Below are 24,832 nucleotides of genomic sequence, written 5' to 3'. Positions count from 1 at the left end.
CTAAAGTGAGAATAGCAGCACAACTGGAAGAACATAATCGATGTTGCTGAATTGTGCATGTAGATATTTTTGAAATGGTATATTTTTGGCTATGTACATTATCACCGAGAAAAAAAAAAAAAGGTCGAGAAGGGAGAGTGCTGACATGTCGTGAGGTTGTTAACCAATGTCATAAAACAACATGTATACTGACTGTTTAATGAGAAACTATTTGTTCCGTAAACCTTCACCTAAAGTACAATTAAAAAAAAGAAAAAAAATAATAAAGTGTTTATTCATTCAAAAATTTTATTAATGCAATTGTATACATAATGTACTATATCAGATGGCAGAAAAGTAAAAGGTATACAAGATGCCTCCAGAGTTGGTGTTGCATTATATTCCTTTTTAATAAACACCAACAATAAATTATCTTCATTTATTCAACAAGTACTTATTCGAATGCCTATTGCAATTTGTGTAGTTTATAAAACTCTTACAGGACCATTAATTTACTTGATGCTGTCAAAGATCTTATAAGTAATCAAGGCCCATGTCCATTTTAAAAAGGGATAAAGAGGCTTAAAGAAGGTAAAAGCAATATTCAGGATTAATTATTTTCCTTTTGCTAGACACATGGTACCTCCTGTACAAATTTTCATTTTTATACATAAAGGTAAGTATATACTGAAATAAATTTAAAAGATGCTATGACTAAGTAAAATATAAGGTATTACTGAGAGAGGAGTACTACATTTTTACACAAATAACGCGTGCCTTGTACATTTGTTTGCCAGTCGCACCCTTCCCCCGCGAGGTATTTTTGTAAGGGTGCTATGCTAAAGAAAACTGGCATAGTGACGCTTAAGAAAATATCTCCTGGGGGGAGGGCGTGGCTGGCAAACAAATGCAGAGGGTGTGCATTATTTGCATAAAAATACGGTAGTAGAAATGAGGGGTATTTCCTCCTATGTACTACACTGTTTACATCTTTTTAAGAACTATTTCATCTGGTTACTATATAAATCTAATTAACTATTTTGCAGGCTGATGGCTAAGTATAACTTTTGTCTTTGGGCCAAGTGTTTTCATTAATAAATGTTTGTTGAGGATATCTAAACACAGAAGATGTCAGTTTGCTATGCATGCCTGAAAGACTCTCCTACTGAAGCGAGAAAATCAAGTATCTGCTGGGTCAGCTTAAGAATGCTTCTAACATGCTGAAAATATGGAAATCGAATATTGAGTTCATGTTGAACGTGTTAATAATAAAGGATAAGGAACTGACCCTCTTCATATAGTAGAGTACTAAGTTTTCTCCACGAATACTGCCGTATGATTGCAAACATCATGATCCACTTACCTGATTTCAGGTGTGACGATCTCTGCTGCCAGACTATCTGAAGACTCCTGACTTCCCAGAGGCATTAACCCTATAAATATACATACAGGAATACAAGGTTAACAGAAAGCAGAACTATCATCTTTAGTTGGATTATACAATTTCTTCATGAAACCCTACTTTGAGCATTACTTTTAATAGCTAAAATCTTTGTTTTGCTTTTCTCAATCCAAAGACCATGTCACAGTTGCCTTACATAGTTTTTAAAACCAACTGAGAATGTCTATTAAAAGTGTGGCAGACTGTTATTCTAAGGAACCCCAACAACTCTTACCTCTTTATATTCACATGTTTGTATATATTCCTTCCTACAATGGCTCTGGGCTTGGCCATGTAATTTGCCTAAGCCAATAGGGCATTAACATATATGACCCAAGCATGAGCTTGAAAAGAGCCTGCATACTGGGGCTTGCTTTTTCTTGCTGTCCTGAAACCACCCTGTGAAGAAACCAGGGCTAGCATATTGGAAGATAAGACCATGTGGAGCAGTGATGAGCCATCTCAGCTGAGGATCCTTGGACCAGGTGTTGGCAAACATTTTCTGTAAAGGGCCAGGTAGTAAACATTTTAGGCTTTGCAAGTACTTCATTTCTCTTCATGGCTGCATCAGTAATTTGATCCTTTTTATTGCTTTATCCATTTTATTGTTTATCCATTCGTCAGTTGATGAAGAACATTTGTATTGTTTTCACTTTCTGGCTATTATGAATAATACTGCTATGAACATCTGCATGCAGGTCTTTTGGGGATATATGTTTTGCATTTCTCTTGGGTAGATACATGAGAGTAGAATTGCTGGGTCGTATAGTACACTTAGTTTAACTTTTTAACCATGTGCCAATCTGTTTTCCAAAGGGGCTGCACCACTTTACAATGTATGAGGTTTCCAGTTTGAGCACAACTTCTCCGACACTTAAGTTTCGTCTGTGTTTTTAAGGATAGCCATTCTAGCAAGTGTGTAGTGGTTTTTATTTTCATTTTCCTAATGATTAATGATATTGAGTATCTTTTCATGTGCTTATTGGCCATTTATATGTCTTCTTGGAGAAATGTCTATTCACATCTTTTACCCATTTCTTCATTGGGTTGTTTGTTTTTATTATTGAGCTGGAATAGTTCTTTATATTTTCTGAACACAAGTCCTTTATCGGAAATACAACCAGCAAAATTATTTTCTTCTTATCTTTTCATTTTCTTAATGGTGTCTTTTAAAACAGAAGATGTCTTAAATTTTGGTAAAGTCCAATTTATCTTTTTTTTCTTTTATGGACTGTGATTTTGATGTTGTATCTAAGAACTCTTTGCCTAACTAAAGGTCATAAAAGATTTTCTCCTGCTATTTATTCTAATAGTTTTAGCTCTTACATTTAGTCTATAATCCATTTTTGTTTTATATATGGGGTGAGGTAAAGGTCTAAATTAATCTTTTTTTCATGTAGATATCCTTGTCCCAGCACCATTTTTTCAAGAGATTGTCCTTTCCTCATGAAATTACCTTGGCACCTTTGTTGAAAATCAATTGACCATAAATGCATGGGTTTTTTTTTTTTTTTTTTGAAGTTTCAATTCTGTTCCATGATCTCTGTCTATCCTTGTGTCAGTCTCATGCTGTCTTAGTTATTATAACTTTGTAAGTTTTGAAATCTGAACACATGTAACTTTTTCAACTTTCTTCTTCTTTTTTAAAGATTGTTTTGGCTATTCTGGTTCCTTTGTATTTTCATATAAATTATAAGATCACCCTGTCAATTTCCACAAAAAGTACTGCTGAGATTTTGACTGGGATTACACTGACTCTATACACTAATTTGGAAAGAACTGTCATCTTAACTATGTTGAATCATCCAAGATATGAACATGGATTGTCTCTCCATTTATTTACATCTTCTTTTATTTCTCCCAGTAATGTTTTATAGTTTTCAGGGCACAGGTAAGTCTTGCATTTGTTTTGTTAAACTTATTCTTATGTATGTATTCTTTTTGATACTAATACAAATGGAATTTTTTTCTTAATTTCATTTTCAGATTGTTCACTGGTAGTATACAGAAATATAACTAATATCTGTATATTGACTTTGTATCCTGAGACCTTGCTGAACTCATTTATTACTGCTATAATTTTTTGTGGACTCTGCAGGATTTTCAATATACAGGATTATGTCATCTGTGAATAAGGACAGTTTTACTTCCTTCTTTCCAATCTGGATGCCTTGTATTTCTTTTTCCTGCCTGTTGAATGAGAATGACATTCCTATACTCCTGAACCTTTAGGTTGTTTCTAAATTTTCACTATTATGAACAATGCTTTAATTCATAACCTCATAAATATACTGTAGGGTAAATTCCTAGAGCAGAGTTGCTAGGTCAAAGGATATCTATATAAAGAAGGTTAAAATGTGTAGGTTTTTTATAAGTAGCAGAGAAAACAAATGTGAGACCTTGTATAAAACGGTCTCTCTCCCTCTTTTTTTTTTTTTGATGATGTAGGAGCTGAGAGTAAAAAGGCTAAGGTTCAGGTTAGAGTCTTCAAATTTTGGAAAAACTCATGTAGAGTTGATATGTCAAAGGATCGTCAAGAAGCAATGAGGATCCAATTATAAAAAAAAATGATATATTTTTGAGAAAGGCAATCAGGGCAGATATATATATATATATATATATGTTCTTTTTAGTTGGCCTTGGTAACTTGGAATAGAGAAAAAAAATTTAGGATATCTGAATTAGGGTTTGATAAGTTTGGTCTAGAAAGAGGTTATGAGAATAAGGAAAAAGAGAGTAATAGTGAAAATAATAATGGTTGATATGTTGGCTGTGTAAAGTGGAAAATTAGGCCAGAAAGGTTGATTGACAGAGAGAACATCAGGGGTTTGTTAAGGATTGAATTTATCCCCCAAAAATGTGTGTCAACTTGGCTAGTCCATGATCCCCAGTATTGTGTGACTGTTCACCTTTTTGTCATCTGATATGATTTTCCTATGTGTTGTAAATCCTACCTCTATGATGTTAATGAGGTGGGATTAGCAGCAGTTATGTTAATGAGGCAGGACTCAATCTACAAGATAAGGTTGTGTCTTTAGTCAATCTCTTTTGAGATATAAAAGAGAGAAGCGAGCAGAGAGACATGGGGACCTTATACCACCAAGAAAGCAGTACCTGGAACAGAGTGCATCCGTTGGACTCAGGGTTCCTGGCTGAGAAACTCCTAGAGCAGGGGAAAATTGATGACAAGGCCTTTCCCCAAGAACTAATAGAGAGAGAAAGCCTTCCCCTAGAGCTGGCGCCTGACTTTGGACTTCTAGCCTCCTATACTGTGAGAGAATACATCTCTCTTTGTTAAAGCCATACACTTGTGGTACATCTGTTATCGCAGTACTAGATAACTAAGACGGGGTTAGAAGATGAAATGAGCAGGCTTGGTAGTAAGAACGGGGTTTGGAGAAGGTGGTTGTAGTCAGAGGGAAAGGAAAATTCAGCTTCGGGTAACTGCATAGCCAAGGAAGTGAACAGACTGTGAAGCTGTTCAAGTCATCAGTTAGGCTCCCACAGTCCCCCAGGGCGATGGCAAAAGAGTGGTAGGAGGGTAAACCTTAAGTTCAGTGCTGCTCCTTTACTGTGAGAAAAAGCTGTTTTCCACTTGGGATAGAAGTCCCTTAATGGATTGATACCCATCCTACCTATCTCAGTTGAAAAAAATCACTGACTTAGAAGGTTTCATATAAAGATGTCATGATAAACTTTCCAGAATGGGTTTATTATTAACAGAGATAATTAAACAAATGTTTACGTTTTTGTCCTAATAAAACTCAAATGTTTAAACATAACTTAAAAAAAGTAGACAAGAAAATCTTGTCCCCACCATGTATAGTCTGTTTACCCTAAAATCTAGGTAACAGTTCAAAACGTGTATCTATCTTCTGGCCTCTTCAGCAATTTTTTATTTTCATCTATTGGTGCAATCATCATAAAGTAAATCTAGTATTTTTTACTGATAGTAGTAGAAATAAATTACACTTTTTGGGTTACGGAAATATTTTTACCTTGAGTTGTGAGCTGCCCTTCTTGAGCCTGTACACAACGAAGCTCTTCAATGGTTTCCTTCAGAGAATCCCTTTCTGTTCTTAACCTCTGAAAAGACATGAAAAATGGAAGGTTAGCTTCAAGTTTTATAACTATACTCATCATTGGTTTTAGCCTTAACTAACAGAATGAAAAACAGTAGTGAACATGGACATGCTTTACCGTTTGACCTTCTATGGAACAATTAAAATAGTTTTTTTCATTTAACAATACTGAATATCTACTATGTGCAAGGCAATAAGCTATCCACAGTTAAAACGTAAGAAACAACACTGTCTACTCCTTCTTTAACAATAAGTACCTAATTTCTTCAATAACATCATTTTCATTAAACATAAAAGGTCAAAGAAAAAAGACTAAACATTCACAAATTACAACAAAATCCAAATATTTTTAAAAGATTCAAAATATGCTGAACAAGAATTATACCCCCTACATTAATCACACAGAAAACAGAAAAGCTATATAATTTTAAAGGAAGTCATGAGCAGAACAATGTTAAACCCAACAGTAGTAGAAAAGATAAATATATATAAAAGAAATTAGAATGGAAATCAAAACAATCGTTTTATCTTTTATTTTAGATCTACTTCTGAAACACAAATGGATATCTTCTATAATTTTAAAATAACAATGATCCTTTTTATTCACAAATTGAAGGCATTAATGAAGTATCCAAAACATGAATTAAATATCATTGTCTCAATTTTAGCAGTGCTCAAAACAGAAATACCTAATATATACTTACATCCTTTTCTTTTTGAAGACTGTCAACTTTTTCTTTCAGTCGCTTATATTCAAAATCTAATTTATCTGCTTTCTTTGATTCTTCAGATAATCTATTCTGCAGTTCTACTACCTGATAAAGATAACATTAATTTTTATTATTTGAAATATTAGAAATTACCACTGTTTTCTTCTACAGATCTATGAACCCTCTCCAAAAATACTCAAATAAATGTATATGATACAGCAGCCTATAAAAGTGGAGAACTAGGAATAAAAATGTGTCCACATTCTATGGGTTCCAAGACCAGAATCACCCAGAATAACAATTCAAAATTATAAAAGAATCTATAGGACTTTCATTTCCTTCAACATAGATAACTGGGTAGACTGAAAACTCTCCTGGTATAAAACGAAAGAAATGCTAGGGGGAAAAAATCCAACTGCATAGCTAAGTTTATAAGAAAGTAAGGGAAATCCTCAGGGGCCAAAACCAGAGCAGGAAGTTGGTGCTGAAGCTATGGGTACGTGAGTTGCTATTGCCAATAGCAGGAACCTCGAGCTTTAGGTTTAAAAGACATGTGCGTGTTCAGCTATACCGGGATCTAAAAGGTGGTGAATCAGTAAAAAACAGGTTGGGGAGGGAGGGAGGAAGTCCTCTAGCTGGCAAAGACAATAAGAAAACTTGCCTGTCTCCAACTGAGCTCTGGGTATCCCTTGAAATTTGAAACCATAACCTGCTAATCCATGGATTTGGGTTTGAATTTTTGCTACTTGGCTTGTCTGGGAAACCCTAAGCCAAGCAATTAACTTAAAGTGGTCCTGGTTGGTAATGCTGTGGAAAAATCTGGCACAAACAAGCACTCATATTGTCTAGAGGAACACAACCTCAGGATTCCCAAAGTTAAAGATGAGCCAAATGAAAGGGCAACATCCAGAATTACAAAGGCCATAAAAAAATAAGTAACCATGAACAAGAGTCAGCAGAAAACAACAACAGCAGTAGCAACAACAATAAAATAGCAGAATAAGACTCCCAAAGATTTTAGATCAGAATTATCAAACACAAAAAATACACACAAGGTTTAACACTAAAAATTAAAAAGGAAATCTAAATTGTGAAAAGGAGTAAGAGATGATCAAAAATGATCAGGGACGTTTGAAAAAAGCACCATAGCAGTTGTAGAAAGAAAAATAATATCATTGATAAATAAAGCATATTAAGCAGCAGATCAGAAACAGGCAGAGAAAATTAGTGTATTATGCAGTTTCACTACAATATTTCTAGGTATCGATTCCTGTTTATTTACTTTGTAATTCAATGTTAAATCTAAATCTGATGTCCTTCCTTAGTTCGAAAAAATATTTTATCCATCCTTATTTTCCAAATAATCTTTCCCCCATTCTTTCTGTTTTCTCCTCAGGAGCTCTAATTAGAGAATTCCTTGTTTTATATCCTGTACCTTTAAGTTTCATTTATAGTTTTCATCTCTTTGGGCTATGTTTATTGTAAGTAATTTCTCAACCCATATTCAAGTTTGTTAATTATTTCAACTTTGCTCTATATTTGAAATATTTCATAATAAAATGATGGCAAAAATGTATCCACAGAAAAAACCTACTAGTAATTCACGGTTTATAAGGCTATTCTATTAAAACTTCAAGAAATAGAAAATTCAGTTTTACACAAATACTTTCTGAGATGGTAAAGGAGAGACTACTCTCCATCTTATTAAGCTAGTATAAGTCTGATATCAAAATCAGAAAAGTATGCGATAGAAAATTTTAAATGAATCATAGAGGCAAATGTTCTACGTAAAATGAACAAAGCAAATCTAACAATGTGAAAATAACAAATAAAGCCACTGTAACCAAGCTAATTAATTCTCAGGAATGCAAGGATAGTTTAAACTTAGGAAATCCATTAATATAATTCACTACAATGATAGAAAGGGGGAAAAGCATAGGATTCCCTCAACAGATGTAGGAAAAGTAGTTCATGAAATTCAACATTCATTTAAGATGGAAACTCTGAGTAAATTAGGAAAGCAATGGAATTTCTTTATCCCAAAAAAAGGTAGCTACCAAAACCCTATGGCAATCTTGATAATATACTGGTAAAACATTTAAAGTATCTGTATAAAATCAACACAAAAAATAGTTACCTGCTATTATTGCTTCTATTCAAAACTGTATTAAAGCTCAAGCTAATTAACCAAAACAAGGGGGAGGGATGGGAGTATGGAGTAGAAAGGAAGAAACAAAACCACTTTTATTTGCACACTGTATGACTTCTGACAAAAGAATCTATAGACATTATTAGGCACATGAATTTGGCAAGATTGCAAAATCAATATATAAAAATCAATTTCATTCACATAATCAACAAGTAGAAAATTGTATCTTTTTCTTTATTACAAAAACAACCCAAAACACAAAGTACATAAGAGTAATTATAACAAAATATGTGCATGATCTTTAGAAGAATATTATAAAACTTAATTGAAAGGCATTGGAAGACCTAAATAAATGGAGAGATATTACGTTCGTGGATAGGAATTCTGCCTAAACTGATAAACAGATTCAATGTAATTCCAATTTCCAAAGGTTCTGGGTTTAAATGCAAAGCAAATGGCCAAGAATAGACAAAACAATTTTGAAAAAGAACAAGGTATAGGGTCTACACTACCGAGTATCAAAATTACCAAAACTCTATAGAAAATAAGGTAGTGTGGAATTGATGTAGGAATAGAGAAATACACCAGTGGAACAGAAGAGAATGTCCCGAAACAAACTATATATGGTAGAGGTGGAATTGCAGATCATTGCAAAAGAGATGAACTATTAAATAAACAGTGTTGGGTTAGCTGGTTATCCACATATACAAAAAGTATCAAATGGATCCCTACCTCACGCCCTACACAAAAATGAATTCTAAGTGGATTAAAGACCTAAATGTACAAAACAAACTTTATTATCTTTATTAAAAAAAAAAAATAGAGGAAATTAGACTTGCATCCTTAGGTCGGAAATGATTTCTTAAACAAGGCACAAAAAGCACAAACCATAAAGAAAATTATACTTCGATTTCATTACATTAAAATTATCAGCTTCGAAAAAAGTAAAAGGACAAGTCACAATTGGTAGGAGATAAATATAACTTGTATAACTAATGGAAAATTAATACGTGGAACATATAAAGAACTTTCAGAAATAAGAAAAATAAATAATCCAATTTAAAAATGGATAAAAGAAAAATAGGCAATTCAAAAGAAATGTAGTCAGCAAACATGTTTGTAATCAGGATAATGAAAATTATAATCATAATGGGACACCATTTCATATCCATTCAACTGGCAAAAATTAAAGTCTGACAATCCTAAGTGTGAACATTTTGCAACTTTGTGGAAGTGATGATGTGGAGCAATATGAACTCATTAAACTGCTTGTTAGTGGTATAGTTACTTTGAAGAACAATCTGGCTATATCTAATTACACTGAAGATGTTCTAAGGAAGAAATCCCACAAAGGCGTAAAATGTTCACACATGTACAGAAGGGGATATGTTTCAATACTAGAGATAGTGGCATTTCTTGTAACATAGGGAAAAAAAATTGAAACAGTCTATATGTTCTTCAACAGGAGAATGGATAAACTGTGGTAGAGTCACTCAATGGGATACTATATAGCGGTGAAAATGAATACCTATCAGCATAAACAAGTCTTAAAAATGTACTGCTGAGTAAAAAAAGTAAATTGCAGAAGCGTACTTTCATCATATGATTTATATAAAATTTTGAAATGTATTTAAAATGCTATAAATTGCTTAGGAATAAATATATATCTGTGTGCAGCAAAGGTCTAAAGATTGCATGGGAAGGATAACACCAAAAGTCATGATACTGGTTATCCCTGAATAAAGGAGGAGTATGTTTTATTTCTTAAGTGTTGCTACTTACTGTATTATTCTTTTACTTTTTTGTATTTCTTAAATATTTCATAATAAATTAAAAACTAAAAAGATCTGCTATAGAGACCAATAAATAACCTCTGGATAAGAACTAAATTTCATAGGGAAAAAACAGAATACCATGAAAACAAAATTTTTTTATAAGCGAATACTCTTCTTACAGAGAACTTGCTTGAAAACGTCATTAACAAACTTCATTACTCTTCTGTTACCTGTCTTTTATATGTCTCCAGTTGACTTCGAGCTGCATTGGCTTTTCTCAACTCTTCCTCTAAACTGACAGTGTTCTGCATATACATAGTATTCTTCTCTTCTAAGAGTTTCACCTGCCGCCTCAAATCACCAAGATCTTCTAGCTTCTTTTTATAGGAATCCACTTGGCCTTCTAGTTTAGCCACTTTATCAGAAGAATGTCTAGAATGAGATGGGAAATGAAAGATAAGAAACACATCCACAGTAAAGCTGCTTCAGACAGTGCTAAACCAAGAGAGATTACCAGGAAACAACCTGTTCTAATGATATCAGACCAAAAGTGATTCTAGGTTAACTTTCTGCTCTGGTTAAAAAAATATGACCAAAATTAAAACTAAATGTGTAACAGAAAATGTTATATAATTTAAGGCAAGCAAATAGTAGGTATCTAGCACAGTTATATGCAGCACAGAAATAAAGTAAAGTAAGTTTGTGCAGTGTTCAAATACTTAGCAATTAATATGTCACCAGAGACCACAGGAACAGCTGTTTCAGTGGAGTAATGGCAGAGGGGGAGATGGTGGCAAATTTTAGTGGATTGAGGACAGAACATAAGTTTTACTTTATGTCATATAAATTTGGTTCTGGAGAAAAGGAAAGAGTAACAAGTTTGTCTTTTTTAAGAAAAAAATCTACATACATGTATGTATGTATATAAAGAAGTGAAGAGAAAGGACAATTGATTTAACACAGTCCCTGTGTAGAGCATAGATGAGGGAATTAGCACCAGGCATGAGAAAGAATAACAGTTCTGTATTCTGGAAGCCAAAAAAGAAAAGACAGCTGAAACGCAGGGGAGTTTAGGGATGCAGGAGATAGAGGCTATGAAGAGTTCAATAGTCTTGGCACTTTTTTCTGTGCAGTAGGAGACAAGATCATCTCCTGAGACTAAGGCACAGGGGCGGTGTGGTGGGGCAGACAGTCAGGCAAGAAGAGTTATGAAAACATGTAACAGCTATGTGGGATGGAGCTATCTATTGATGAGCAGTACAATGTAGACCAGTGGTAAGAATACAGTGAAGAGCAGAGATCATTAATGTGTAGTAGGACAAACTATATCACTATATGATTGTCTCTATTAGTTCTCAGTATTTAACGAAGAAAAAAAAAAAAAAAAGATGGTTGCAATGATCCAAGAGAGGCTAAGAGATTATCCAGGAGTCGAAAGGTGGAAAAATGAGGTGGTAAGCCTTGTGGGGTGCGACACTATGTGAGAAAAAAGAAGTCCAAGTGACTACAGGGCTCAAAATTAAAGAAGAGGAACAGCAAGAATAAAAGCTCCAGAGCTATAAGAGCATGAAGTGATTGTCAGAGATTAATTTTTGTTTAACAAACACTTACTGTATTTTTAAATAACTAAGCACCTTCTACATTTGTTTGCCAACTGTGAGGTATTTTTTTTTTAACCTGTTGCTGTAAAAAAAAATTAGCATAGCAGCACTTAGGAAAATACCTCGTGGCGGGACGGTACAGCTGGCAAACAAATATAGAAGGTGTGTGTTATCTGCATAAAAATATGGTATACAGCACTTATTTGCCAGATCTTGTTACAACTGTTTACAAGTATAATTTAATTTCTCTTAAAAGCCTGAGGTAGCTATGTGTAATATTTCGATTTTACAGACAAAAACAAAATAAAATAAAAATAGTTACACAGAGGTTAATTAAATGATAGCACAGGGATTTGAAACCAGGTAGTCTGTAAGGGGTAGATGCTGTAAGGGGTGATGATGGTTCTGAGATTTTAAAGAGATGGGAAGATTATTTACCTAAGAACATCTATTTCATCTTTTAGAGACTGAGCTTCATCTGCCAAAGTGGTTAGCTCATCGTTCTGTTGTCGAAGTTCAGAGATTTCCTTTTCTAACTCTTCACAGCGAATTCGATAATCATCTTTGGCTGCTTCTAGTCTGTAACCAAAACAAAATAGATCAAGAAAGTACTATTTACTGCCTAATAATTCTCCTTAGAGGAGTAAAAGAAAATAAAAATATAAAACAAAACAATAAATTCTTCTTGAATTTGCCTCTTACTTTTGTGGCCGTAAATTATATTCCCAAGTCTTAACTATACTAAAAATAGATTCCTTTGTGCAAAAGCTTTTGGAAAAGCTAAAACTGTTTGCCATTTTTCTATTCAGGAATTTAGACATCAAGTAATGTTCTTCCAAAATACTACAGATATAACTTATTTAAATTTTTTTTATTATGAAATTAACACATGTTCCTTGTTGAAAGTTAGCAAATTATAGAAACACGAAGAAAATAAAACTGTATTAATTCAGATAGATAACTACTGTTAACATTTGTGGAATATATTCTCCAGACTTATTTTACTCATATATTTTTCCCTCCAAAATATGAATAATATTGTTCCTACTCCTTATTAATCAATTGGTTTACTTAAAATATACAAAAAACAAACTGAAGGCACACTGTCACAATAAAGATGAGGCAGAAGCATTATATCTGACTGTAAAGAATAATAAAGAATACTTAGATACATAAATATATGGTACTGATAAAATACTGGAATTGTGAAAGTAGTTCAAATTATAATATTACAAATATGTATGCTGGAACAAATAAAAGCATTAGATACTATTTCCTTTATAATGAAAATTTAGGGCAATTCTAAATACCAATTCCCCTAAACCATAATTTTAAAATTAGCCACAATTTATAAACCAAAGGGTATATTCATGCTTGGATTTCACTATCCATGATTTTGTCTTAGCAGGTCAAGATGCAGACTACAAGTTTTCAAACTCTTTAGTTTCAGGGCGCCTTCATACTCTTAAAACTATTGAGGACTTGAAAGAACTTTTGTTTATACATGTTTTATGTATCAATAAAGGAGCCCTGGTGGTCCACTGGTTGAGTGCTTGACTGCTAACTGAAAGGTTGGTGGTTAGAACTCACCTGCAGCTCTGCAGGAGAAAAGACCTGGCAATCTGTTCCCATAAAGACTTCAGCCCAGGAAACCCTATAGGACAGTTCTACTTGATGGCACACAACAACATCATCTATTAATATTTACCATGTTAGAAATTAAAACTGAGAAAACTTAAAAATGTTACTTAATTCACTTAAAAGTAACAGTAATAAATCCATTACATGTTAATAAATAACATTTTTATGAAAAATAACTATTATTTTCTAAAAGAAAATAATTTCTAAAAGAAAATAATAGTGAAAAGAGTGGCATTGTTTTGTGATTCTAATATCTGGTTTAACAGACAACAGCTGGGGTCTCGTATCTGTTTCTACACTCATCTGTTGTAATATATTGTTTTCCTTGAAGTATATGAAGAAAACCCAGCCTTGCACAGATGTGTAGTTGGAAAAGAGAGGATCTTGCAGACTCTCTGAAAGGTGTCAGAGAATCTCAAGGGGGTCCTCAGACCACAGTTTGAACTGCTGATGTAGACCATTGGGGATGAACTGTTTCCATGCTTTCTGAGAAGACTAAGTTTTTTTTCTCTCCAACTGTTAAGGAACGGGAAAGAAAGAAAGGAAAAAAAAAAAAAAAATCCAGAAGCATTCCACTGAGGAATATGAAGGAATAACAGATATGCTACCACACTAAGAGTTACTTGGTAAAGTAAAACTTAATTGATATTCAATCTCTCTTAGTGTTTTAACAGTGGAAATTTGTGACTAGGTAAGAAATAAGCCATAATATATTTTATAGTAAATCTTTACAAAACGTTTTTGTCATACTGCTAAATCCCAAGCTATACAGGGTATATATCCCCCCAAAATAGTTAAGTATATGGGAGTTCACTGGTTATAAACATCCATAAATTGGAATACCGTTAAGTAATCTGAAGTAGGAAAGAAGGTCCTCAGGGATTGCTGAAAGGTGCAGAAAGGGAGGTGAGAAAAAACAGTATCTGTTTTGCCATATTATTATTCTACGGACCCTGGAAAAATCCAAGAAACGAATTCAGCCCTATGGTGCCTGAAGTTGGAAGCAGGGTAACAAAGCCACACTCTATAATACATTGATGGAGCCCTGCTGGTGCAGTGGTTTACGCATTTGGCTGCTAACCAAAAGCTCAGCAGTTCGAATCCATGAGTCACTCCTTGGAAACTCTATGGGGCAGTTCTACCCTGTCACATAGGGTCACTATGAGTTAGAATCGACTCACTGGCACACAAGAACAACAATGACACATTAATAGACATTTAAGATATAAACACTCCCTTGAAAGGTTAAGGCATTGCCTTCTTAGAGCCAATTTCTTTAAGAAACAGGCATTTGAGGAAAGGCAGGCCTGGCTGGGAAGCTACACTAAAAGGTGTGTTGTTGTTGTTAGTATGCCCCCAAGTCACAGTGACCCCAGGTGTTACAGACAAGAACTGCTCCATAGGGTTTTCTTGGCTGTAATCTTTATGTAAGCAGTTTTGCAGGCCTTTTCTTCCACAGGAGTTACTGGGTGGGTTCAAAGTGCCAACCTTTAGGTTAGCAGCCAACTGGAAACTGTTTGTGCCACCCAGGCTCCTTTAAAAGGTATGCTAAGGATGGCATATTCCTAGACTCATCAGATCTGGGGTAAGATAAGACCTATGAATCTATTTTTAATAAGCTCCCTAGTTGACTGTCATGCAGATGATCTGTGAACCACAGTGCAGACGGTCAAAGGACAGCATGAAGGTTATTTTCAGAATGATCCTAACGGTGGCAAATGCCTCTGTACCATTGAAAACAACGCTTGTATAAGCTTTGGCAAGCTGTTAACATGCCATTTGGTATCACAGTTACCTTGTGAGTTGAAATGTTGGTATGTTGCATAAAGTAAGTACTTGAGAATCAGTGTAAAAGTGGAAATTTAATTATGGCTATAAAAGAAAATTAATAGGACTGTTATTTTTCCCTCTGTTATGAAAATCTTGATACAGGTTTGATTGGTTTGGTTGAGCAAATCTCTTAACTCTAGACAGGTAGTCTAATAAGTTATTCTTTCTCTAAACATAATTTCTAAAACAAGGTATAACATACCTTTTTCTGTGGTACATGCTGCAAACATTTTCTCCCCATTTGTCAGCAGTCTCTTAACTTTGCTTATAATGGTTTCTTTTTCGGTCATGCAAAGATGTATTTTTATGTAGTCAAAATTATCGATCTTTTCTTTTATGGCCTCTGGATTTTGAGTCATAATTAGAAGGTTTGTCCCTATGTCAAGGTTCTTCTAGCACTTGTATGGTTTCATTCCTTACATTTAGATCCCTAATCCATATGGAGTGTATTATTGTGTATAGTATGAGCTACTGATCTAATTTTGTTTTTCCAAATAGCTGCCCAGTTGTGCCAGCACCATTTACTAAAAAGCTCAACTTTTCCTTAGCACGCTGGGATGCAACACTCATCATAGGCTGCTTCCATACACATTCGGGTATAATTTTGGACTCTTTATTCTATTCTGTTGGTCTATTCATGGGCCAGTACCATAATGTTTAAATCATAGAGGCTTTACACTATGTTCTACAGTCTGGTAGAACTAGCGCACATTCATAGTTTTTCTTTTTCAGTGTTTAACTGTTTTTATGTGCTTGCTATTCCACATGAATTTTTGTATTAATTTGAGTAAGTCTATTAAATAACTTCTTGTTATTTTTATTGAGATTGTACTAAATTTATAAATTAACTTCAGGAGCACTGATATCTTTATAATGCTGAGTCATCCTATCCAATGATAAAGATGGTTTTCTACTTGTGTCTTTCAGGAGGGTTTTAGAATTTTCCTTATACAGGTTTTATACATTTCTTGTTAAATTTATTCCTAAATATTTCATCTTCTTTGTTGTTTTGTAAATAGGGTTTTCTCCACCATAAAGTCTTCTGATTAATGTTTCTGTACATGAAAGCTATTGATTTTTAAAGAGCTTTATTGGGTTACACCATACATAACATAAAATGCAACCACGGAAAATGTACAATGCAGTAATTTTTAATAAACATAGTTATGTAACCATCACCAAAAATCAATTTTAGAACATTTCTATCACTCCAAAAAGTTCCTTGTGCCTTTATGCAGTCAATTCCAACTCCCACCCCTAGCACTAGGCAACTTGATCTGCATTCTGTCCATAAAATTTGCCTTTTTCTAATAATTTCATGTAAGTTGAATCATACAATATGTAATCTTTTGCATTTGGCTTTGTTCATTTAGCATAATGTTTTTGAAGCTCATCCTTGTAGAATGTATGTACTTAAGTACTTAAGTCCTTTTTATTGCTGAATAGTATTCTACTGTATGAATACACCACATTTTTGTTTATTCATTTACCAATTGATGGACATTAGGACTATTTCCAGTTTGTGGCTATTATGAGTAATGTTGCTATAAATATTTATTATCTGGTCCTTTATAGAAACATTTGCAGACTCCTGCTCTAGTAGAGACCCCAAGAAAGGCTTATGGGTAAAGAATGCCCTAAGTTCTTCTGTGTTGAATACTGTTTTTCTATAGCCTTGATATTTGAAGGACAGCTTAGCTAGAGATAAAAATTATTAGTTCACACTTTCTTCTGCTGCATTTAAAAAAAAACACTGCTCCACTATTACCTTGCTTTGTATGTTGTTTTTGAAAAATCTGACTGTATTCTAATTATTCTGACTTTGTAACTTATTTGAACTTTCTAGCTGAAGGCCTTAAGGATTTTACTTTTTTCTTTAAAGTCTCCTTTGTCCGCAGCTACTCAGAAGTCTTAATATTACATTCTTAACTTTAAATGACAGTTACCAAATTTGGTTGCAACAATGGGCTGAAGCATAACAACGATTGTGAAGATGGTGCAGGACTGGGCAGTGTTTCATTCTGTCGTACATAGGGTCTCTATGAGTTGGAACCGACTTGACAGCACCTAATAACAACAACAAGTGGTCTTTTACCTGAATGTTTCTTCTTGGAGCTGTTCTAATTGAGTTTGGAGCTGCAGGTGCCTTCTTCCTGCTGGGCTGTTAGGATCTTCTATAGAATCGGACTGATTGAGTCTTTCCATTAAAACCTGATTCTCCGCCAACAAACTACTTTTCTCCTCTTGCAATGCTGCAACCTGTTAGAATATAGGAAGACAGCAGTTATTTCCTCCAATTATACTGGCATCAGCACAATCATTTGTGAATTACCATTATGAATTAAAGCCCGCGTTTAATGAAGTACAATCAACCTTCACTTAAAACATTTACATTAATTTGGAATACTGCCCAGGCAACGCGATATGTAACAGTAAGCAAGAATTTGTTCTTTTATTTTTGAAAAGAGCCTTCACCATAGAAGATACATGAATGACAAATAAACAAGCAAAAAGATACTCATAATTAGTGACTAAGGGCATGCAAATTAAAACAGAAATTATTTAAAACCACACTCCTACTAGAATGGCTAAAATTAAAAAGACTGATCCTACCAAGTGTTGCCAAAGATGTGAAGCAAATGGAAGTCTCATACATTTCTGGAGGGAATGTAAAATGTTTCTACCACTTTGGAAAACAGTTTGGCATTTTCTTAAAATGTTAAACCTGCAGCTACTATGACTTAGCCAGTCTACTCCTAGGTATTTACCTAGGAGAAATAAAAGCTTATGTCTACAAAAGGACCAATGAAGAATGTTTATAGCAGTTTCACTTGTAATAGAAAAAAAAAGGAAATAATTCAAGTGTTCATTAACAGGTGAATGAATGAATGGATTGTGGTATACACATACAATGGAATCCTGTTCAGCAATAAAAAGAATAAACTATTGATACCAACAACACAGATGAATCTCAAAATAATGAAAGATGCTAGACCAAAAAACAAAATAAAGAACATACGGTATGATTCCTTTTACATACAATTCTAGAAAATGCAAGCTAATCTATAGTGACAGAAAACACAGCAGTCTCTGCCTGGTAACTAGAACAGGGGATTATAAAGGTGCACGATGAAACTTCTGGGGGTGATGGGTTCATTATGTTGATTGTGCTGATGGTTTCATGCATTTCTACATGTCAAAATGCATCAAAATTGTACATTTCAAATATGAGCAGTTTACTGTGTGTCAATTATATCTCACCAAACCTTTAAAAACCAAAGCTGTGTGCTATCTCTAATTCTCCCTCCCCGTGCCCCCATTTTCTCTTGAACTCATTCCAGTGCGGCTACTTCCCCCAGCATTCCACCAAACTGCTCAACAGAATCGCTCATAACCCCCATGTCACTAAGAGCTATCAACAACATTTGACAACTGACCACATCCTCCTTCTTGAAGTATTTTCTTCACTTGGTTTCCAGGACATCTTACTCTCCTGGGTTCCATAACCACTCACTAGTTGTACCTTTTTATCTCCCCGACCGCTTAACACCAGAGTGCCCTACAGATTTTCTTTTCTAAATACAGTGATGGTGTCTAGCTTCATGACGACTTGCACGTTTATATTTCTAGCCAGAAATCCTGAACTCAACATCATTTCCATTTAGATGTCTAACAGACATTTCAAATTTAAATTGTCCAAACAGAACTCTTACTTACCCTCCACTCCTGTCACAGTCTTTCCCATTTCAGTAAATGGCAACTCTGTCATTCCAGTCACTCAGCCGTCATCCTTGGTATTCCTCCCTCGCACCCATGTGCACTCTGTCAGCGAATATCACTGTCTCTACCCTCAAATCTATTTTGGCCACTTCTCACTACCTCTACATACTGACCTAAGTCAACATAATTTCTTGCCTGGATTAACGCAATAGCCTCGTAATCGGTCTCCTTGATTTGACCCTTGCCTCCCTTTAGTCTGTTCTCCACACAGCAGACAAAATGATTTATTAAAACAAAAAGCAGATCACATGACCACTTTGCTCAAAATCCTTCAAAGACTTCCCATGTTACTGAAAGTAAAAGTCTTTATAAAGGCTTACAAGACCTCTCCAGACTGATTCCTTTTCCTACCTATAGGGTTGCTGTGAGTTGGAATCAACTCAAAGGCAACAGGTTTGGTTTTTGGTTTTATTATCCCCCACACGCCTTCCTTCTCCTGCTATCCTCATAGTCTTGCTGTTCTTTGAATACACCTGTCACATTCCCACCACAGGGCCTTTGCACTTACTTTGCCACTCAGGCTTCCCTTTACCTGTAAAGCTCTTCCCCCCGAGAAATCTGGAGGCTCACTTCTGTAACTTCTTTGGGCTTTACAAAAACGGCACTTTTGCAGGAGTACTTTGTTGACTAACCAACTTCAAATTAATTCTCCCCACTCTGTATTCCCTATTTCGTCTTCCTTGCTTTATTTTTCTCTATAACACTTATCACAATATAACCTACTATATTTTTATCTTGTTTATTGTTGTCTTCTTCATTAATATGTAAGCACCTGGGGGGCAAGGATGTTTTACCTATTTTGGTCTGTTATTTATATCTTACTGTATCCTATCCTCATCGTATCTACAGCATCTAGAATACTGCATGATATATAAACCAAAACCAAACCCATCGCCATTGAGTCGATTCCAACTCAAAGTGACCCTACAGGGCAGAGTAGAAATGCCCCATAAAGTTTCCAGGAGCAGCTGGTGGATTCGAACTGCCAATCTTTTGGTTATCAGCCTGAACTGTTAACCACCGTGCCACCAGGGCTCCTTATGATATACAGCAGGTGCTCAACAAATGTTTATTGAATGAATAAATGAATCTGAAATGCCAGCTCTATTGATTTATCAGATTTTCATAATGTATGAGTGTTTTCTGGGCTCTACCACTAGTCTACTTCATTCATTTTTGTCCTTTTCATACATCTTTTTAAAATAAAAATTTAAGGCTTTAAATTTCCCCTCTAGGCATTGCTTTAGCTGCATCATATAAGTTTTGACATATTGTATGTCTGTTATTGTCCAGTTCTGAATATTTTCTAGTTCTTGTTATGATTTCTTCTTCAACCCATAAGTTATTTGGAAGCACACTTTTAAATTTCCAAATGAATGGGATTTTTAAAAACTCATCTCTTTGTTTCTAACTAAATTATACTTTGGTCAGACAGCATGACCTATATAGTCCACATTCTTTGAATTTTATCGAGAATTGCTTTATAGTCTGGTATGTGGTCAAATCATATAAGGCTGAGTGTTTAATGCAAATTTTAATACTAGAATTATCAGGCTAGCTAATGTTGCTAAAATATTTTAATCCAATATATTATGGCAGAAATGTTTTTTATACAAGCAGAAAAAGACTAGTTGAAAACAATAAACATGATTTATTCAAAATAAATCAAATAAGGCAAAGGGCTTATAATGAAAAACTACAGTTTCCTGTTGAGTTTTCTCATTCCCAAGAGACGGTTAGTTTCAACTGTTCCCAATTTTACTGCTTTTAGTTGTTACTTTGCATCTCTAAATAATGTTATATACTACTACTTCTTGACATAGACACTATCTAATGACTCTCTCCTCTGACATGTTAGATTACAGCAACCTGTGCAGCCCCCTCCCCCCAAATATAGTTATATCACTATTCTCACTTCCTTCACTGGCCATCTCTTAATTTTAAACGACTACTTATTGATTCTTATCACTCCACCGCCCAACCATTCATTTACTCACTCAAATATTCATTGTGTACCTACTATGTGCTAAGCACTGTCACACTGTTCTAGGTACAAGGGATATAGTGATGGACAAAGCAGAGAAAGTCCTTAACTCATATATTCAAAACAAATCATAATATATAAAAGAAATAATTCATATTCAACAAGAAAGTAAATTAATAAATACAAAAAGACAGAGTGAGAGGCACTATGCAAAGGGTTAAAATAAGAATAACAGGTGAGACTGGATCATTCTTTGGATTGGCTGACCACGGCAGGCCTTCCTAGGGAGGCCTAAAATAGTGCCTGACACATCGAAGTGTCCAATAAATATTTTATGGCTTAATAAATCAGGTGATTTGGAGTTGAGGCTGGAAGACAGGAAGGAGTCAGCCGTGTAATGATTGCTGCACCACAGAGGAGACAAGTGATTCTTGACTCCCTACTTACTAAGATAAGAACATTAGTGGTCTTACCTTCCCTCCTCCCTCCCCTCCCATGCTACTTTTCAACCTCTATCATCTGCACATTTACTTTACAATAACAATTCTAAATGTTGAAGACAAAGTTTACATCATTACATCAGAGTTTATATTATTATAACAGTGTTAATACTGTTTCCTGCAGAGCCAAGTATGTTATAGAACTACCCCTTCTCTTCTTGCAACTGCTCTGCGATTTTACCCTTCGCTTTGTAATCTGTCTGTACCACGGGTTGGCAAACTTTTCTGTAAAGGACCAGACAATAAATATTTTACACTTTCAGAGCCATAGGTCTCTGTTACAGCTACTCAACTCTCCAGTTGTAGCATGAAAGCAGCCACAGATGATATGTAAATAAATGAGCATGGTTGTGTTTCAATAAACCTTTATTTATAAAAACAGATGTGAAGCCACAGTTATCAACCCTAGTACATACCTTTAATTTTATATTATTAAAGATAATATTTATATCCTGCTCATACAAATAATAAACTCCTATTTATTATTATTATATGTTTATCATTTACCTATAGTTTGATCCTAAAATTTGAAAGGCAACAGTACTTACATTAGGACTATGTAAATATTATTTACTACATACACAAAAAGTGTGCTATGATTATACTTCCTTCTTTATACATCCATTGTAATGACCCAACTCCCATGCTTTTCAAAGTAGAATGCTTCTAGCATAAAATACTATGAATTCTATATATACCCATCAGCCAGCTTTAAGCAGTATTAAAACATAGCCAATTATGTCTCCTTTGGATCTCCACCCACTCCTCCCTACCCCTTATTTTGATGTAAATCCCAGACAACCTTTATTTCTTATTTCTGTCTTTGTGAGAGATTTCCTCAACTTTAACTATTCTATTGAATTTTTTATTTGATAGTTCTATTTTAATTAAGTGTTTCTTTATGTCTGATTTTTCCTTTTGCATCTTGTCCTTATGTTACAGATGTAACATCTTTACTAATTTCACTGAGGGCATTAACTAGATTTAAAAAAAAAAAAAACTCTTACTTCCAAATTTCTCCACTTCTTCTAGGGCTAGTTTTGTGTTTATCTTGAAACTTTTCTTTTTTGAATCTTTTTCACTTTCCCTTTCCTTACATTTAAGAATCAGTCAACAGTGGCACAACAGTTAAGCGCTCAGCTGCTAACCAAAAGGTTGGTGGTTCAAATCCACCCAGTAGCCCCATGGGAGAAAGACTCTAACCTGTTCCCATAAGGATTACAGTGTAGAAAACTCCATGGGGCAGTTCTATTCTGTCACATGGGGCTGCTAAGAGTTGAAAATTGACTCACTGGCACCCACCAACAAGTGTGACTGGAAGTTCTGCATTCATGGCCTTGCTTCACTTTAGGACTTATCCATAAGAAGCTTGCCTTTATCTAAACTAGGGAACCCAGAAATGCCAGAATGAAAGGGATCTTACCCTGCAATACCAATACCCTCTCTAATCTCCCTAGTACTTCTGTTTGTTTAATTTCTTTAAAAAAGAGCCCTCCAATTTTGAACCTGACTATAGCTGGGAGTTCCTGGGAGGCACAAATGATTAAGCACTCGACTACTAGCCAAAAGCTTGGCTGTACAAACCAACCCAGAGGTGCCTTGGAAGACAGGCCTGGCGATTGGCTTCTGAAAGGTCACAGCCTTGAAAACCCCATGGAGCAGTTCTACTCTGCACACTTGGGGTTGCCATGAGTAGGAATCGACTCAATGGCAACAAATGGCAATAACATAAGCGAGTCTATATGCAGTGGGTAGACGGTGTTGAAGGATTCAACTATTCTTCACAATGCTCTTGGTAACAGCCTCCCTTCAGCCTTCCATCATACCTGTGGCCTCTCTGGGACTTTGCTACAGCAGATCCCTCTACCCCCCCATCCACGGCTGGTGTTTTGGTCACTGCATTCTTTGTTCCTTTTAGGCCTTCAGCACTGTTCCAACTGCCTTTTGGCTTTCAAAGGCAGGCTGGAGCTGGCTAATACCATGGTGACTGTTAAATATTCAGAAGTCTCATGAGCAGGCTGTTAAACTACTAACTTGAAATGGTTTAAAAAAAAACCCAAACCCACAGCCATGGAGTTGATTCTGACTCATAGCGATACATTAAGACACAGCAGAACTGCCCCATAGGGTTTCCAAGACTATAAATCTTTATGAAAGCAGACGGTTACATCTCTCTCCTGGAGAGCAGCTGGTGGATTTGAACCACCGACTTTCTTTAGCAACCGAGTGCTTAACCTCTGTGCCACCAAGGCTCCTGCTGGAATGGTTTAGTAACTTGAAAATGGCCACTGTAGGAGTACTTATACCATGGTAACTGGCAAACACTATAAAACCAGGGCTTTATTAAAATCACCCCCACCCTTCTAGAGAGCTAGTTTACTAGCACACCACAAAGGCTCTTGCTCTTTTCTTATAGGTTTACACCATTTCAATTACTTTATTATAATTTTAATGGGGTCAAAGGAAGAAATGGAAATTAGCATCTTTGCTCAGTCCAATGTCTTTAACCATAAATTTGTTTTCCTTTCTTCTTTTAAAAAAATTTTCCTTCATTAGAGTTTTGTATAGTCAAACTGTACTGCATAGCAGTACACAGTATGTTTGGTGGTACTTATGGTGGTGCATTTCAAATTGTCATGGATTGAATTGTGCTCCCCAAAAATGTCTGTCAGCTTGGCTAGGTCATGATTCCCAGTATTGTATGACTGTGTGTTGTAAATGCTATCACTATGATGTAATAAAATGGATCAGCGGCAGTTATATTAATGAGGTCTACAAGATTAGATAGTGTCCTAAGCCAATCTCTTTTGAGATATAAAAGAGGGAAGCAAGCAGAGAGACATGGGGGCCTCATACTACCAAGAAAACAGTTCTGGGAGCAGAGTGCATCCTTTGGACCTGAGGTTCCTGCGCTGAGATGCTCCCAGACCAAGGGAAGACTGACGCATCACAAGGACCTTCCTCCAGCGCCCACAGAGACAGAAAGCCTTCCCCTGGAGCTGGCACCCTGAATTCAGACTTCTAGCCTACTGGACTGTGAGAGAATAAACTTCTCTTTGTCAAAGCCATCCACTTGTGGTATTGCTGTTATAGCAGCACTAGATGACTAAGACACAAATGCATGGTATAGAGACCAGATTTCTTACCTGCATATCCAATTCATGGCATCTTTGGGCAATTTCTTCTTTTGCTGACAAAGCTTCATTTAGTTCCTCTGTTGTTTTCTTCAACTGGTAAGAAACAAAGACATACAATACATACTTCAATGAGAAGTGGTAACAATTAATAAGCACATGTGTACGACAGAGAATGAAAACATATTTCTCCACAAAACTCTCACATTTTCCTCCTTTACCTTCT

The 24,832-nt window shown here is 35.2% G+C and overlaps 1 protein-coding gene across 4 annotated transcripts in view; it reads right to left on the bottom strand.

The window, feature by feature from the left end:
• The window catches only part of HOOK3 (hook microtubule tethering protein 3), a 126,266-nt gene that overhangs the window by 47,930 nt on the left and 53,504 nt on the right, over positions 1-24,832 (bottom strand). For all 4 annotated transcript variants that reach the window (XM_004382093.3, XM_023736661.1, XM_023736659.1 and 1 more), the window contains 7 exons: positions 24,619-24,702; positions 17,304-17,467; positions 12,176-12,316; positions 10,367-10,568; positions 6,207-6,317; positions 5,419-5,506; positions 1,343-1,412 (listed from right to left, as the gene is read on the bottom strand). In XM_004382093.3, the coding sequence (XP_004382150.1) occupies positions 1,343-1,412; positions 5,419-5,506; positions 6,207-6,317; positions 10,367-10,568; positions 12,176-12,316; positions 17,304-17,467; positions 24,619-24,702 (860 nt within the window). The remainder of the gene's footprint in view (positions 1-1,342; positions 1,413-5,418; positions 5,507-6,206; positions 6,318-10,366; positions 10,569-12,175; positions 12,317-17,303; positions 17,468-24,618; positions 24,703-24,832) is intronic.

The sequence above is a fragment of the Trichechus manatus genome, unplaced genomic scaffold (assembly GCF_000243295.1).
Source record: "Trichechus manatus latirostris isolate Lorelei unplaced genomic scaffold, TriManLat1.0 scaffold00090, whole genome shotgun sequence".
NCBI classification, from domain to species: Eukaryota; Metazoa; Chordata; class Mammalia; order Sirenia; family Trichechidae; genus Trichechus; species Trichechus manatus.
Note: the sequence above shows the minus strand (reverse complement) of the source record. Positions and strands in the feature narration are given on the sequence as shown.